General features: G+C 40.4%; 3 protein-coding genes across 6 annotated transcripts in view; 1 reads left to right on the top strand and 2 right to left on the bottom strand.

Annotated features, from left to right (window-relative positions):
- The window catches only part of fbxo33 (F-box protein 33), a 30189-nt gene extending 29157 nt beyond the window's left edge, over window positions 1-1032 (bottom strand). For both annotated transcript variants that reach the window (XM_061968402.1, XM_061968401.1), the window contains exon 1: window positions 274-1032. In XM_061968402.1, the coding sequence (XP_061824386.1) occupies window positions 274-698 (425 nt within the window). In that variant the 5' untranslated portion in view covers window positions 699-1032. The remainder of the gene's footprint in view (window positions 1-273) is intronic.
- A 5378-nt stretch (window positions 1033-6410) lies between these two features.
- Window positions 6411-13898, top strand: iah1 (isoamyl acetate hydrolyzing esterase 1 (putative)). Of its 2 annotated transcripts, XM_061968399.1 has the most exons (6): window positions 6411-6521; window positions 6637-6689; window positions 6762-6910; window positions 6975-7136; window positions 7196-7317; window positions 13584-13898. In XM_061968399.1, exons 1-6 carry the CDS (start codon window positions 6459-6461, stop codon window positions 13752-13754), a joined length of 720 nt encoding a protein of 239 aa, XP_061824383.1. In that variant the 5' UTR covers window positions 6411-6458; the 3' UTR covers window positions 13755-13898. The 2 variants fall into 2 exon arrangements, with proteins under 2 accessions (XP_061824383.1, XP_061824384.1); XM_061968400.1 differs by lacking the exon at window positions 6637-6689 and having other exon boundaries at window positions 6416-6521; window positions 6783-6910.
- The window catches only part of LOC133611528 (disintegrin and metalloproteinase domain-containing protein 17-like), a 32629-nt gene continuing 29429 nt past the window's right edge, over window positions 13852-17051 (bottom strand). For both annotated transcript variants that reach the window (XM_061968393.1, XM_061968394.1), the window contains one exon: window positions 13852-14874. In XM_061968393.1, the coding sequence (XP_061824377.1) occupies window positions 14492-14874 (383 nt within the window). In that variant the 3' untranslated portion in view covers window positions 13852-14491. The remainder of the gene's footprint in view (window positions 14875-17051) is intronic.

Genomic DNA, 17051 nt, shown 5'->3' with positions numbered 1-17051 from the left:
ACTAAGCACAAAGCAGGATTTTTGGTCAATATAAGCATTAGGAAAGCATTTCTATGTAACGTGCTAATGTCGGTGTGATAAAATAGCTGGTGCTCACTGTAGAGACGTGATCGTGTTACGTAACCACTAATGTCACTTTGAGTATGCCAGTCGAGCTAGCCGCTGCTAGCTTAAGACTGCGCACGAAATACGACCGAATTCAAATATACTCCTAATGGCACAGTTTTCAAACTAAATAGGCACTTTTTAAATTGAACCGAAGACTCAAGTCACCTGTTGTTGCTGATGCTGGTGAAGACACACAACACCTGGTCCAAGTAGGCAGCCATGGCATCTCGCCATCGCTTGGAGAGCTGCTGGTCGTTGTCAGGACTGGCAGGCAGGTCCGCTGTGGTGGACGATGGCTCGTTGTTGAGGGAACCGAGGCTGACTTCCGTGGGGGCGAGCTCCAGCCGCAGCTCCCGCACGAAAGCGCCGAACTTTCGCATGAGGAACTCCAACCTCAGGGTCTCCTCAGAGCCGGAGCCACCTATTCGTAGTTTGAGTTCCGTCCACAAGGCAGGATAGAACAGACATTCCCGCCATCGCGAACAAACGGCCGAGGCCCGAAGCTTGTCTCGGTCGGACAGAAAGGAGAATATATGGACGATTAGCTCGCTTGGTAAAGCCATGGCTCCGACACCACCGCACAGAGCCATGGCGAGCTTACGAAACTGTTCTGTTGAAGCGATCCGATTTCAAACAGCCACGACCTCACTTAAAATGATTAAAAATCCCGTGTCGCAGTATCAGCAGTCTTCTTTTTCTCGCTAAAAACAAACAGCTTCCCAGTTTTGCCTTCAATACTATCGGACCGCACCACTTCCGGTAGCTGCAGGGGAGTGAACGTGTCAACAACGCACACGGCAACGTGCACAAAAGCCCACTTGCAAATTTGGGAAATTATTTGAAAATATTTTTTTATCAAACGCATCGCTATGTTCAGCAGCAGTGTCGGTAGCACACGTCGGAAGTCGTACCTTGAATGGATTCGTCCCGTGTGCTCCTATTTTTGCCATATCCATTTCTGCCACGGGGGGCAGTGTTTTTCCTGTTGAAAAAGATCTGACCATGAGATTTTGGAGCCAATTCATTCCCAGACACACCCCCTTATTTTCATTAGCTACATCCAAAGATGGAAAGCACAGCAAGGGCTGGACTAGGCGGTTACGTTTGGGTTAGTAAATCCCAACTATTCTTTGAGGGTTATGTTCTTAGACCTTTGCACACATTTTTCAGCCAACTTCCACTCCACAAAAAAAACAAAAAACTTCCACTCCACTTTTCTGGCTGGCTTTAGAGGTGGGGGGAACCTCACATACCCTCACCCGACAACAAAAATGGCATAAAATGCTACATTTTCAAGGTGGTAATTTTAGGTAAATTGTGCAAAATCAGTTTTTTTATTTCTTTCAATGCACTTTAATGTCCCAAGACATAGATAGATAGATAGATAGATAGATAGATAGATAGATAGATAGATAGATAGTACTTTTTTGATTTCTTCAGGAGAGTTCCCTCAGGAAAATTAAAATTCCAGCAGCAGTGTACAGAATTGAGATCAATTTAAAAAAGTAAATAATGGGGGTATAAATGGAAATAAAATAGAAAATATTACTATAAGAATTATTGTTTTGCATCCTCTGTCATCCTAGGGGTGGCATGGCGTCGTGCAGAGGTCCCCAAACTACGGCCCGCAGGCCAGATCCGGCCCTCCAGCATCCAAAATCCGGCCCACAGGACGTCCCAAGTAAAAAAAAATATTATTATTATTATTTTAAATCTTTCCTTTCTAATCCATTTTCTACCGCTTGTTACTCTTGGTGTCTCCTAGCTGCTCAGGCAAATCATATTGTCTAAAAATGAATTTTCCCATCGATAACGTGACAATGTTAAATGTTGATGAACATCAATGTTAATTGATGTCAAATGACAAAACGGATTATAAAGACAATATATATATGCATATTATTAAAACATTTTGGCAGTATACAGCCTGGCCCCCGGCCAATTTTTTTTAACCCAATGCATCCCCCGAGTCAAAAAGTTTGGCGACCCCTGTCGTAGTGGGTAGAGCGGCCGTGCCAGAAACTTGAGGGTTGCAGGTTCGCTCCCCGCCTCTTACCATCCAAATCGCTGCCGTTGTGTCCTTGGGCACCTTGGGCAGGACACTTCACCCTTGCCCCCGGTGCCACTCACACTGGTTAATGAATGATTGGAGGTGGTCAGAGGGGCCGTAGGCGCAAACTGGCAGCCACGCTTTCGTCAGTCTACCCCAGGGCAGCTGTGGCTATGAAAGTAGCTTACCACCACCTGGTGTGAATGCATGATGGGTTCTCACTTCTCTGTGAAGCACTTTGAGTGTCTAGAAAAGCACTATATAAATCTAATCCATTATTGTTATTATTAGTACCTACCCCCCAGAGAGGAGTTGTACAAAGGGAGTTTTTTAGTCTATTAGTCCTGCACTTGGGATGAAGCAGTCTAGCACTGATCAGGCTCCTCTGGCTACTGATAACAGTATGCAGAGGGGGACTGGCATCATCCATGATACGCAGTAGTTTTTCCACAGTCCTGTTCTCTGCCACCGTCACTAGTGAGTCCAGTTTTATTCCGATCGTAGAGCCGGCCCGCCTGATCAGTATCTTCAGTCTGGAGCTGTCCTTCTTAGATGAGTGAAACCTCAGAAGGACACTTGAAGACATCCCCAATCTCACCCACATGTCTTCCTATGAGGAAGCAGTGCCTGGGGACTCTACGGTGGGCTCTGCTATCTCAGGGACTGAAGTTGCGAAGGTAGTCAAAGAGTGCGTCGGTGGCAGGCCGCTGGATGAGATACGCCTGGAAATTCCTTAAGGCTCTGTATGCTGTGGGGCTGACTTGGTTGCATGAACGCCGGGGGTGATGCCTCTGGATTGGCAGCCCGGGGTGGTGGTTCCCCTTTTTAAGAAGGTGGGTGTGTTCCAACTATCTCAGGATCACACTCCTCAGCCGTCCTGGAAAGGTCGATGTAGGGTTACTGAAGAAGGGAGTCAGCCGAATAGTCGAAGCTCGTATTCAGGAGCTTAGTTTCCTTCTGTAGAACTGTGGGCCAGCTCTATACTGTCGGCAGGGTCCTTGAGACTGCATGGAAGTCTGCCCAACTAGTCTACATGTGTTCAATGGATTTGGAGAAGGCATTCCACCATTTCCCTCAGGAAATCCTGTGGAGTGCTCCAGGAGTATAGGGCATCGGACCACCTGATTTTGGCGATCCGCTCCGCGTAGTCCGCATTGCCGGCAGTAAGTCGGACCCATTTCCAGTGAGTGTTGCACTGCACCAGGGCTGCCCTTTGTCACAGATTCTGTTCCTAACTTTTGGACAGAATTTTTAGGCAGTCAGAGCCTTGAAGGAATCTTGTTTGGTGGTTGCAGAATTAGGGTTCTGCTTTTTGCAAATGTTGTGGTCCTTCATCGGGCCGTGATCTTCAGCTCTTAGTAGATAATTTTGCCGCCTATATGAAGTGACTGGGATGACAATCAACACCTCCAAGTCTGAGTCTATAGTTCTTTCCCTGAAAATGGTGGCGTACCATCTCCAGGTTGGGGATGAGAGCCTGTCCCAAGTGGAAGTTCAAGCACCTTGGAGTCTTGTTCACGAGTCAGTGAAAAATGGCTAATGAGATCGACAGGTGAATTGGTTGAGTGTCTGCACTGATGCGGACTCTGCATTTGTTCATTGTGGTTAAGAGGGAGTTGACCCGGAAAGCAAAGCAAATTTTACCAGTCGATTTATGTCCCTACCCTAACCTTTGAACATGAGCTTTGCATAAAAACCGAAAGGACAACATTGCGGGTACCAGCGGCCAAAATTAGTTTGCTCTGTACGGTAGCGGCGCTCTCCCTTAGGGAGAGTGAGAAGCTCTATCATTCGGGAGAAACTCAGAGTCAAGCCGCTGCTCCTTCACATGTAGAGGAGCCAGATGAGGTGGCTCGGACATCTGGTCAGAATGCCCCCTGGATGTTTCCCTAGGGCACATCCATCTGGTAGGAGGCCTTCGTGGAAGACACCATGACCTTGGGATTACCTGGGACGAGCCAGATGAAGTCGCCAGGCAGAGAGTTCTGAGCTTCTCTGCTCAGATTACTGTCTCCGCCACCCGACCTTGGATAAGCTGCCAAAGATGTATAGATGGATGGACGATCCCAAGATGAGCGCGGGCATGGTTTCCTGCACCTCATGAAGCAGAAAAGTGTTGTTGTGGCAGTGCCTGATAAAAAAAAAAAAGGCAAAAATCAACCCCTCAGTAATGTGTTTTTTAATGCTTTGCATTGTGGCACTTGCCGGTGTCCACGCAATCATATTGTTTATAATGTTTGCTGTGGGTGGAGAATGCAAGAACTTGCAGCAGTTATTGTCACTGACTGTGCAGGATAATACTGTATGCTAGTGTTGCTTGTTGGGCCGCCAAAAATATCTGTTTCTCAGCTGTGGTCCGTATGGGCCGCAGCGGTACTCAGTTGTAATACACTTTTTCACCAGTAATAACAATCTCAAACAAACAGAAAAAGTCTGGTGCTAAAGTCATTAAGAAGCTTCTTAAGCACAAAAAATATGACTAAAGTGGGGGAGATGTTTTTTAATTTCTACTTCATTTCTATTGATAGTTTAGTTAAGAAACATATTAATTATTGATTTTGTTTATTTCAGTACAACATACGTGTGAGTACATTTATTTTTATTTATAGGTCCCTTCCTATGCAGTATATTTGGTTACTATTTATTTTTCTAATCAGACTGAGCCTGAATGTTTGTAATAGTCTTTATGAGTAACAAATGGTTTCATAACATTTCACAAGGTTCTAAACCATAAGTAGGTTAGATATAATTAATGAATACGACTAAAATCAATAGTAAAAATACTAATTCAGTGTTGATATTTGAGTGGGCCCTTGTGATGATGAAACGTAGGGATCCAAGGTCAAAAAAGTTAAGACCCCCTGCTGTATGCAGTACTCATGGGCTCTTTGCACCTTGTTCCTGCATCCTCAAACTTGCAGTTACAATGGTGGTTTTGAGTTGACACCATGAAAGAAAGGACAATGGTCGTTTTGACACCATGAAAAAAAGGACCAATGTGTGCACATTAATATAAGATAATTTAACATTGCAAATGTAACGGGTATAACTATATGTGCATTATGGTCATAGTTAAGGTTTAAATTTATTTCGAACATGCATACAATTGCAAAATGATACATTGTTTCGTTGTACTACCAGGACTCTGTACAAAACCTGAAGCCGGTTGAGCCCTATAGATGTATACAAGGGACAAGCGGTAGGAAATAGATGGATGAATGGATGGATGGATGGATGGATGGAGTCTACACTAGAGCAGTGGTTCTCAAATGGGGGTACGCTTACCCCTGGGGGTACTTGTTGGTATGCCAAGGGGTACGTGAGATTTTTTTTTAATATTCTAAAAATAGCAACAATTCAAAAATCCTTAATAAATATATTTATTGAATAATACTTCAACAAAATATGAATGTAAGTTCATAAACTGAACATCAAATCAAGTAGGCAATTCCATTCATTACCATAAACCCAGAGTTTCCCCCATGCCATGATGGTTTGACCCTAACTGGCGGTGCCACACGGCACCAACTGTCAATCAACTATCGATGTAGAAAACAATGGAGGCTTGTTAAAGCGTAGCAGTAATGCAGCTGAGACATGTGGACATGTTCCATAAATATTGATGTTAAAGATTTATTTTTTTGTGAAGAAATGTTTAGAATTAAGTTCATGAATCCAGATGGATCTCTATTACAATCCCCAAAGAGGGCACTTTAAGTTGATGATTACTTCTATGTGTAGAAGTCTTTATTTATAATTGAATCACTTGTTTATTTTTCAACAAGTTTTTAGTTATTTTTATATCTTTTTTTCCAAATAGTTCAAGAAAGACCACTACAAATGAGCAATATTTTGCACTGTTATACAATTTAATAAATCAGAAACTGATGACATAGTGCTGTATTTTACTTCTTTATCTCTTTTTTTCAACCAAAAATGCTTTGCTCTGATTAGGGGGTACTTGAATTAAAAAAATGTTCACAGGGGGTACATCGCTGAAAAAAGGTTGAGAACCACTGCACTAGAGTGTTGCCTCCATAGTTTGACCAGAGTCGAGTTTGACAGGTGCATATCGCCGCCTACTGTACTGTAATATGTGCTATAGACCAGGGTCGTCATTGATAACCTACGACAATAATACTAAAACATTACATTTTAAAACATTATAATTAACACCGTACAGTTTTTGTTTGTAATTTTTTTATTGTACATCCGGTATACATTGTTTGGGTAAAGTTGCGCATGCGCAAAGATTCAGCGTCACTTACGGTTGAATGGCGCGACCACAACGATTACCAACATGTCCAAAATCAAAACGTTGATTTGGCCTAAAGTTATTTTATTCGGCGACTCCATCACACAGGTAAACTCTTACTCTCAATGTGGCGTCGGGGTTGTGACAGTCAGTTTTAACTGTGGTTCTTTTAGTCGCTTTAGTTTGATAGCTGCTCTCTTGCTAGCTCAGGGTTTGTTTTCAGTTTTCTTTCCAGGTCAATGGATGGGGTTCAGGCATCGCGGACAAATTAACAAGGTTCTTTCATTAGACATTTTGACAGACTTCAGGGATGCGGCAAGTGTTTGAATACATGGTTTGTTTCTGCAGAAAGTGTGATGTTGTGAACAGAGGGCTGTCTGGCTACAACTCCAGATGGGCCAGGGTAGTTCTTCCAAGGATCTTAAACAGTGAGGGGTCAGCAGACAACATAGCAGCTGTCACTGTCTTTTTTGGAGCTAACGACTCTGCTCTGGAAGGTACGACTGAATAACACTGGAGCACATATAACATATTGACTTGGGTCTCCTGTCATGTTTATAGATAAAAACCCTCAGCAACACGTTCCTCTGCATGAGTACTCTGACAACCTGAAAGACATGAGCAGGTTCCTTGCCACAGTGGGGGTCCCTGCAGGGAAAGTCATCTTCATCACCCCTCCTCCTGTTAATGAAACTGCATGGGAAAAAGAGTGCACCCTTAAAGGTAAGTGGACACAGTATATGAAAGATTTTTACACATATTTTATGACTAAATTTCTCCAGGTTGTCCCCTCAATCGTCTCAACTCGATGGCCGGGCAATACGCTCAGGCTTGTGTCCAAGCAGCTGCTCAGTGTGGTGCTGATGTCTTGGACTTGTGGACGCTCATGCAGAAAGATGGACAGGTGGGGTATTATTTCAATATTCCATGACAAAAAAAAACACGTAGAAAGTAGGATTTGCATGGGTGTCTACGATCACAATGTCTTTGCCATACCTGCCAACAACTACGGTTTTCCCATACTGACTACGGTTTTTGATAATCCGTTCCAGTTTACATCTGTAGAGGTAAAAACTACAGTTTTCCATTAAAAATGATGAACATAAAAATTAGGGATGTCCCGATCCAGGTTTTTGCACCTCCGATCCGATACCGATATTGTTTTTGCACTTTCGATCCGATACCGATACTGACCGATACCGATACTGACCTATACGAGCATGTATTAAAGTTTAAAGTTATTTAGCCTACTTAGTTGTCAGAATCATGTTGAAAAGGGTTTTAGTACTCTTGATAACAACTAGCCAGCTGAATTAGGGGAGTTTGAATTATACATAATGGTTGGTAACAAGAAACTGACCTGTTTATTCAAGGATAAACACAAAATTGACAAAATTATACATGACAAACAGAAATGGCATCATTGAAACTAGGGCTGGGCGAAATGGCCTTTTTTTAATATTGCGATATTTTAAGGCCATATTGCGATACACGATATATATCTCGATATTTTGCCTCAGCCTTGAATGAACACTTGATGCATATAATCACATCAGTATGATGATTCTATGTGTTTTGAATTTGATTGATTGATTGAGACTTTATTAGTAGGTTGCACAGTGAAGTACATATCCCGTACAATTGACCACTAAATGGTAACACCCGAATAAGTTTTTCAACTTGTTTAAGTCGGGGTCCACTTAAATTGATTCATGATACAGATATATACTATCAGATATATACTATCATCATAATACAGTCATCACACAAGATAATCACATTGAATTATTTACATTATTTATAATCCAGGGTGTGGAGGGGGGCGCCGGATGTAAGTGTCAAAAAGACAGCCAAAAGAGTTTGATATGAGAATAAATCTAAAGTTAAAATATAGGGTAGAAATGCACCCATTTGCAGGAAATGTAGTCTTGATTTTCAAAATTTTCTTTCAAGGCTTGCATGTCTACATTAAAACATTCTTCTTCATACTGCATTAATATATGCTACTTTTAAACTTTCATGCAGAGAAGGAAATCACAACTAAAAAAATCACTAATTTTTTCATACGGTGTTGATCTGGAAATGTTTGCCTCGGCATTTCGATGGTGTGGCCGTGTGGCACCGAATGGAGATAAGCGTCTCGACAGACGTTACAATATTTGAACAATGATGACGAAAACTGTTTTCTCTGTCGTGTCCGTGTGTCGAAAATTGTTATGCGCTTTTTTTTTAATTTGATTTTGTGCGTGGCATATAATTGCTATGCGCAGAGGACGTTTGAGCAGTGCGCAATTGCACAGGCGCGCACCTTAGAGAGAACGTTGGTCACACGGCTGCGCTAGCATCACAGCTAACGTTAGCCATGCTGCTACATCTCTGCTGGGAGAGGGCGTATACGTATGTGACGTATGACGTGACAGTATGTGACGTGTGACGTGACAGTATGTGACGTGTGTAAGAAGGTGCGCTTGCTGTCTGTGAGAAGGAGACACAGGAAAGAGTGAGAAGAGCCTGTCGTGTAATGCCAGCAGCTAAAAGCAACTGCGTGAGAATCCACAGACCTGTGGATGTGTTGAAGGTGTGCTGGAAAATGCGGAACGGAAATTAGGGAGCAGCAGAAAAGTGGAATGTATTATTTAAATAGGTGCGTTGGAAAACACGTAGCGGATTTTTTTTTTAACTGGATCTGGATCGGCATTTTCCCATGCCTTGCCGATACGCATTTTTTGGCAAATATCGGCGGCCGATCCGATCCAAATATCGGATCGGGACATCCCTAATAAAAATCAAAGTTACGTAGCGACATTTCCCAGTAGCTTTGCTACATTTTAAACAAGTAGCAATGTCCGTAGCTTAGCTATTTTTTAGGTCCATGTAGTGGTTAGCTAAGCGACATGCTACAAAAGGAGAGAGAGGGAGAAGAGAAAGGGATAAATGGACTAGTCCAAATCCGCGGGCAGGGGACAAAATATACGGGAAAAATCAATGATGATTGTTTGGTTTACGTATAAGGACATCCATGTTTGGTTAGTTGGTTTACTATGATGAGTCACGAGTGGTTAAGATTAGGGCAAAACATTAAGGACAGGCCAATCAGAGGTAAGATAGGGCGAGTCATCGAACCAGGAAGGGAAATCACAACAGACATGCACATCCCAAATGACGATGAGAGAGTCGGAGGAGAGAAGAGGGAATAGTCAAGCGGGTGATTTATATAATAAAAGAAACTAGTGGAATCTGGCAGAGGGATTCTCATTCTTAGATTTTTCTTTTAGCGATATAGATGACGTCCAGGAAACCCACAATGCGTCTACTTGGCCACATTTGGACAAATGTATGCGCCTGGATAAAACAATGCCCAAATCATTAATTTTAGTTGTTTACCATGTAAGCCCAAATCAAAACTCTCGACATGGAAGACGTGGAATACACATGTGGTGACTTTTGCTACAGTATAGCCTGTCTAAATGCAAAATTTCATTTTCATTGGTGTTTTAGAACAAGACAGTAGCTGACAGTTTGTTCATTATTTCTACTGTTTATATTTTGACATTGAATTGTTGAATCATTTTGAAACATTAACAACATGACTGCAAGATATTTATTTCATGCTATGAATCACAAATGGCTATTGAGATAAAAGAAGTTAGCCAATAGAATAAACATTGTTTGTACTCTTTATGATTTTTGCATTTGAAGCAGTTAGAAGTGGAGGGAGTCGAAGAGACATTCGTTTGCAGCACAAACGAATGAGACTAATTTGGTTTCATTTGGACTTAATTTGGAGAACAGGGGGGCTGGGTGACCTTTGATTAACCTAAAAATAACCTTTAAATACTCAAACGAATGGAGCACATACAATCATGTTAACCGCACAAACCAGCACAAACGCAGCCCAACAAATTGGACTATTTTGGTTTAATTTAGAGAAAGTGTGGGGGGCTGGGTGACCTTTGATTGACCTATAAAATAATCATTAATGACTCAAAAACAAAAGCAGCACAAACAACCATGTCAAATAGGACTGGTTTGGGTAGGTTTTGACATAGTTCAGTACTGTTTACATGTAATAACTTAATTACATGTTAACATAAAAACCATAAAACGTTAATAACTTAACAACTATAATAGCTTGACCAAAAATGTTAGCAGCACAAACAAATGAAACTATTTTGTCTTAATTTGGACTTAATTTAGAGAACAGGGGTGCTGGGGGACCTTTGATTGACCTTTCATTCATCATTTATTTTTATTCCTTTCATGAAAATACTTACCGGTATATACAAGCCATGTACAGTCGACACTTTCATTGTTTTTTGTTTCTTATACATTTCCATGATCAGAAAGGAGCAGATGGAAGAATACATTTCTTATATTTATCTGCCCCCTTTTTAACACAAATTATTTTAGATAAATGATAAATGGGTTGTACTTGTATAGCGCTTTTCTACCTTCAAGGTACTCAAAGCGCTTTGACACTACTTCCACATTTACCCATGACTTTATCACTGTTCCCTCCACCAACACCGAACTCCAACATACTTTTTAATTTTCGTTTAAGCATTTTCACAATGACACTTCCAATCAAAATCAAAAATCAGTTTGATATAATTTCAGTTGTCTCTTTTTGTAACTCTTTTTAAATTTAAAAATATTCTTGCAACTTTTTAAGTCTTTCTTTAGAGAATTCCATGCTTTCACACCAGCAACAGACAAGCACATTTGTTTCAAATTTGTTCCCACTCTTGGATGTTTAAAATCATACGGCCTTCTGTGGTTCTCATCTTCAGACATAAACACAAATAACTTTTGTAAGTCCTTTGGAAGAACTTTATTTCTAGTTTTGAACATCACTAATAGAGTATGCAATTCTACAATGTATTTTCATTTTAATAATCCTGCCCTAATGAAGAGTAGATTTGTGTGGTCTGTGTATCCTACTTTAGAAATAATACAAATTACTCTTTTCTGTGAAAGAAATAAAGGCATTAAGTTGCTGTGATATGTATTTCCCCATATTTCTGCACAATAATTGAAATAAGGTAGAATAATTGAGCAATATAACATTCTCATTGTGTTATACAGGAAACTGTATTTAACCTTGTTCAAAATAAATAAGCTTTTAGATAGACCTTTTGAAATAATCTTTAATAACTCGGAAACGAAAGCAGCACAAACGACCACTTCAACTGCAAAAACCAAGCCAAACGAATGAGCCTATTTCAACAGAGTTTTGCGAGGGGTGGGGGGCCAACTTCACACAGGTTAATCATAGTTGTCTGTAATAGCACAAAAACTACTGTACATTTTAACAGATTTGTCTCTTAAAGAGGAACTGCAGTTTTTTTTTTTAAATTTGGCCTATCGTTCACAATCGTGATAGATATGACAATGGATGGATTTTTTTTAATGCATTCTAAATATTCAGCCATTTTCTAAATAAACGTAAATAAAAGTAATCTTACAGCTGAGCCAATGGGAGGTCCATTATTCCGCCCATAAAATCCAGTAAATAACCATTCAAAAAGCGCCAACAATACTCCATTTACATTTTGTGACTTGAATATTAACCATGTATTAGTGATATTGGTATTATAAGCCCTAACGCAGACCAACTATTTATAGCGGCGCCGTGATCAAACTTGTGTGTCTATGTTTAGATCATCAAGTGGTCTGCTGCTTCCTTGCTCCCTGAAATTTATTGTAGATCATAAATCATGCCTCACCTGAAAAGTAGATGGCTGAGAATATAATCTGACAAGTTGGGACACATTGACAGACTTTAGGACCTGGAACTGGCGAGGACGACACGAAAAGCGCTCGTTCTCCCACCTCGTTTCTTCGCAAGGATTTTAAGAAATTTTTCACCTAAATGGGAACATCCCAGCAGTCGGCCTCCTAATGACAGCAGACCTTGTACAGTAAGTGATGTTTTATTATGTGTGTTGGCTCCTAGAGTCTGCAGTGAGCAAAAATCAGTAAAGAAAAAAAAAAGAAAATGTGATGCATTTTGTAAAATTAATGCACCGTGTATGCTTAAAATTTTCAAAATAGGTACAAATTATTATTATAAATGCACCCATTACTACATTACATATACTGTATACTTACAACATGTATATAATACCCTAATGGAGGTGTATGGATATTTTTAGGGGCTCTATAGGCAGAATTGAACGGCTCCCATAGGCTCCATTGTAAGTGGAGTTTTGATCGAACCTATTTAGTATTTAGAATGCATTAAAAAAATCCATCCGTCATGTCTTTCATAATGATTGTGAATGATAGGGGAAAATTCCCCCCAAAATTGCAGTTCCCCTTTAAGGGGTTCCGTAGACTACGTTGCACACTCTTGTACAGTAGGTGGAGTATGTTAAAACGAGAGTAACTGAAGTTACAGCATTTCGCTTTATTGTAATTAATTATAAAATCACAGCTCTGCAGTTACAGTACATTATTGTAAATGTTACTGTGAAAGTAATGCAATTTATTAGCAAGTAATTTGCTGTGGATTTACAATGAATATTTTACAGTAGACAAAATTGCCTATAAATGTTTCAGTGAAAATTGTACACCGATCTTTGTCTGTTTTATTTTATTGATAGTGCTTTCGTAGTTAAAACATTTTTTATGTATATTTTTTTTATTTTGCATTAGCCAAGAAATTCCAGAAAGTGCCCCCCCCCCCCCTTTAAAATCTTCTGAATTTACAGTACTTACATTTAATCTAATATTTCCATGAGTACACTTATCCCTCATCAAATTGCACATTTTTTTCAAGCATTTTCTCTAAAGTTTTGTCTAAAATCATGCATAGTCAAGCATAAAAATGTCTAAATGAAGTAAAAAATATCATTACTATAGTAGTATTATACACTTGTAAAACCAAATTAATCAGAGCTCGCCTTTCAGTCTTGTGGTCGATTGGCTCAGCCTCAGGCAGCATTAATATATTGGATTATAAAAGTGAAGAGGTGTTTTTCATTTCTGGAAGGCTGTCATGATGTTGAAAAATATTTATTCAGAAGGTAGTAAACAGGTATTTTATGCTCCAGCTATGAAAATATTCCTTTGATAATGATTGCTGCTTTCGGAACCAATTAACAGCGGTAAACGAGGGATTACTATAATTGTAAAATGCATGCCTTTCAAATTGTTTTGTCTCGGCAGGACTTCACAGTTTACCTGTCAGATGGCCTCCATCTCTCCGAGAAGGGCAACCAGTTTGTGATGCGGCACCTTTGGCAGCTGCTGGAGAGCAGAGTGGCTCATCTACCTTTTATCCTTCCCTACTGGGGCGATGTGGAAGCTGGGAACCCGGAGATCAGCCTGCAGCAGTGAAAAAAAAAAGGGACAACATTTAATCGATACATTTTAAGGATTCTCAATGTGGAGCACAATGCACTGACCGGCCTTCATGCTGCAACAATGTTACAAATGACGGTGCACAATAAAATGTTTTTAATATTTGCGTAAGCAATGCAAGCAAGGAACATAATTTGAATATGAATAAGAGTACAAAAACATGTCACTTTTTCTATCGAGTAACAGTTCACATCCATATGTTAACCACATCACTCTGACTGGACCTAAACTTTTAGAATAGCAGGCGTCAGTGGTGAGTCATGAATTGATATGAAGACAGAAAATAGAATACAGTAAATTTGAGTAGCTCACAGTTTTCGCAACAGGATGCCCACTTCAATTTTCCCATTGTGGCATTGACTAAGTGTCCAGGAAAGGCACAACAGTGTTTTGTAGGCAGGGGAGCATGACTAGATTGTGACACAGGATAGAGTACATAAAACAATCAATCATCCAGTCATGCGTACACTAGAACTCACAGCAGTAATTGTTAGAAAGTGCAGTAACTTGTGTTTAGCATTGCAACACACAGTTCAAATACTGACTAGAAGGTGTTTTTGAGGTACTGGTCACAGGCAGAGGGCTTTTTTTTTTTTTACTATAAAACATAAACGACACTTCCATCTAAGATGGTTCATTGTGACAAATGCATACACATGTCAATGTTAGTTACACACTGTTGAAATTGGACTCAGCACTGGGTTTCTTTGGCGTCAAAGCACTCCTGCCTCATGAGGCGCCTCCTTTCCCTGGCCGACGGGCTCTGCTCTGTCAGATCCTCGTAGGAGGATTTCGTAGCCGACGAGTAGGCTCCTGCGGTTGGAAAGTCGTCGCCCTGGCCCACCTCCTCCCCTGGGTGAGAGTCGCTGCTGTTGTCCTCCTGAATGGTGGCCATCCGCAGCCCACTGCCGCTGTCCGGCGTGGGGACGTAGCTGGGGCCGGGGGTCGGGGAGGTGGCCATGAGCGGCGAGGCTGCGGCCTGGCTCAGCTGCTGCGGTTGGGGGGAGGGCCCGGTCCGGGCGGCGGAGGAGGAGGAAGGCGGAGGCTTGACGATGCGCATTGATGCCGACTCGAGGTTGCTGAGGATTTCTTGATTCTGGAGAGAGAATAACAAGTCAGAGCCATGCAGAGCTGATGTGTGATGGACTGAGGCGGGATCCATTCCATTTTTACTCATCTTTATTGTGACAATGGCATTTTAGACCAGCTTACAATGAGGGCCGTTGTTAAAAGAATACCAATACAATTTTTACTGTTTTAAGCAACCTTTAGTCGGAAGCTGTACTGCTAGGTGGAAATGTGGATTTTGATCCATGTTAGGTTTTAACCCTTGTGCAACCCTAGGGACCAAAACGTGCATGTCGTGTTCATTTTGTGATATGGTTGTTCAGTCTGGAGGTAAGCGATCTGACATTTCACCAGTGCGTTTTACACATTGTTATAACATTGCATTGTCTTTTTGATTGCAATGTTGTTAAAATAACAAAGTATACACACTTTCTCTAAATAATTATTTCCGCCAGACTGTAATCCTGGTATATTACTATGCTTTTTCCACGAAAACCGAATGAATCTAATTCTTGCCGATTGAAAAACAAGAAAATACTGTTTTGGTGTAGTTATGCCCCTTAACCACCTGATGGCACCAGAAAACCATGAGCATAATTCTTATAAAATTTGATGAGGTAAATGAGTTAAACTGCTGAAATAAAATTTTTATTTTGGCCAGTTTTGTTTATATATATATATATATATATATATATATATATATATATTCACAGTATATATATATATATATATATATATATATATATACACATCTACGTACTGTATATAGGCACATACACATTGGGTTTCCCCTAATGTAATTGAATGTGGCACACCGCTATGGCATTCTTATTACCGCCACACCTTGAAAATAAGTTTGTTTCTTGTTTTTTTACTTGAAAACAAATTAAAGTAATATAATATATTGTAGCCCCCAGAAGAAATCACACAAAGGCTGACGCTATTTTTAACTTTTATTACCAATCTTATGATAACAACGGCACAATTCCAACAGGTTTTACCTCCCGTGCACACACTTTGTCTGCGCTTCTCCAGACACACAACAACACTCCCTCATTCTTCGCCAATCACCTTTCAGGCACGGACGGTGTGTTTGCAAACATGGGAAAAACTGACATCAAATCCAAATCCACACGAACATAAAACATTAACATTAGCTGGTTGTTACAGAATGAATTAATAGATATAGCCTATTATTTGCACACTATTGACAAGTGATGTACCGAAACTTGACCACCGGAAAAAGACTGATCACTGAAAACCACGCTACCAAGACAGGATGTAAACAAAATGCACGCCATTGTCTGGAGCGTTGTCAGCATGTCTGCGATGTGGACGTGATTTATATATATATACATATATAGCAGATATACCTGCAGACAGCAGTCTACAAAATGTGCAAATATTAAAAGGACAGTGGCGGCTTTTAAGGAGAGACAGTACAATTGGAGCATCAGCGCGAAGCAATTGTGACATCACGCTCCCTGCAACTCTCTTCCTTCGTCAGGGACATCATGGGACAGAAGTCTCTAAACACGAGTACATTTTACAATAACACCAGAAGAAGATGTGAGATTTGTTGCTAGTTGTTTTGAACTAAAAAAAAGTCATTAAAAGTCTGTTAACACTTGAAAAAATCTCAACAAAGTACATTGTACAAAAAGCAGCAACAATTTAAAATATGTCAAAACGGTAAAAATATATGTTAATGCTAATTAATAACACATTTGTTTTAAATGTATGTATACAGTTTGAGCCTTTTTACAGAAAATCATATCATAGCAAATTATGCAAATTACTCGCTGACATCATGGTGACCACACCCTTAACCACGCCACCACCACCACAGGTATCTTCGCAGTTTAGGGGAAACCCTATATACACACACCATAGTTTAGGGGAAACCCTATATACACACACCGATATACATATATATATACACGCACGCACATACATATACATAGATGTATACAAATATATGTATCACATACAGTATATACATACATATTAGGAGTGTAGAAATGAATCGGTACAAACCGTTAACCGATTTTAACTTTAGAGACATGAATACATGTTTTGGCGAGCCTCTGGATGGATCTATATGTAATATGGATCGGTCGATGTCCGGTTGGAAAGTCATGAATCAAAAATATGGCCGCTCTAATATTGCGAGATTTCTGTGATGACGTGATACGAGAGTACCGT

The sequence above is a fragment of the Nerophis lumbriciformis genome, linkage group LG08 (genome assembly GCF_033978685.3).
Source record: "Nerophis lumbriciformis linkage group LG08, RoL_Nlum_v2.1, whole genome shotgun sequence".
NCBI lineage: Eukaryota > Metazoa > Chordata > Actinopteri > Syngnathiformes > Syngnathidae > Nerophis > Nerophis lumbriciformis.
The sequence above is the reverse complement of the archived record's forward strand: the minus strand, read 5'-3'. Positions and strand labels throughout refer to the sequence as shown.

Coding starts and splice junctions, on each gene's coding strand:
- iah1 (XM_061968399.1), top strand. CDS start 6,459: ATGTCCAAAATCAAAACGTTGATTTGGCCTAAAGTTATTTTATTCGGC. Junction 6,522..6,636: donor TCGGCGACTCCATCACACAG/GTAAACTCTTAC, acceptor GTTTGTTTTCAG/TTTTCTTTCCAGGTCAATGG. Junction 6,911..6,974: donor TAACGACTCTGCTCTGGAAG/GTACGACTGAAT, acceptor TCATGTTTATAG/ATAAAAACCCTCAGCAACAC.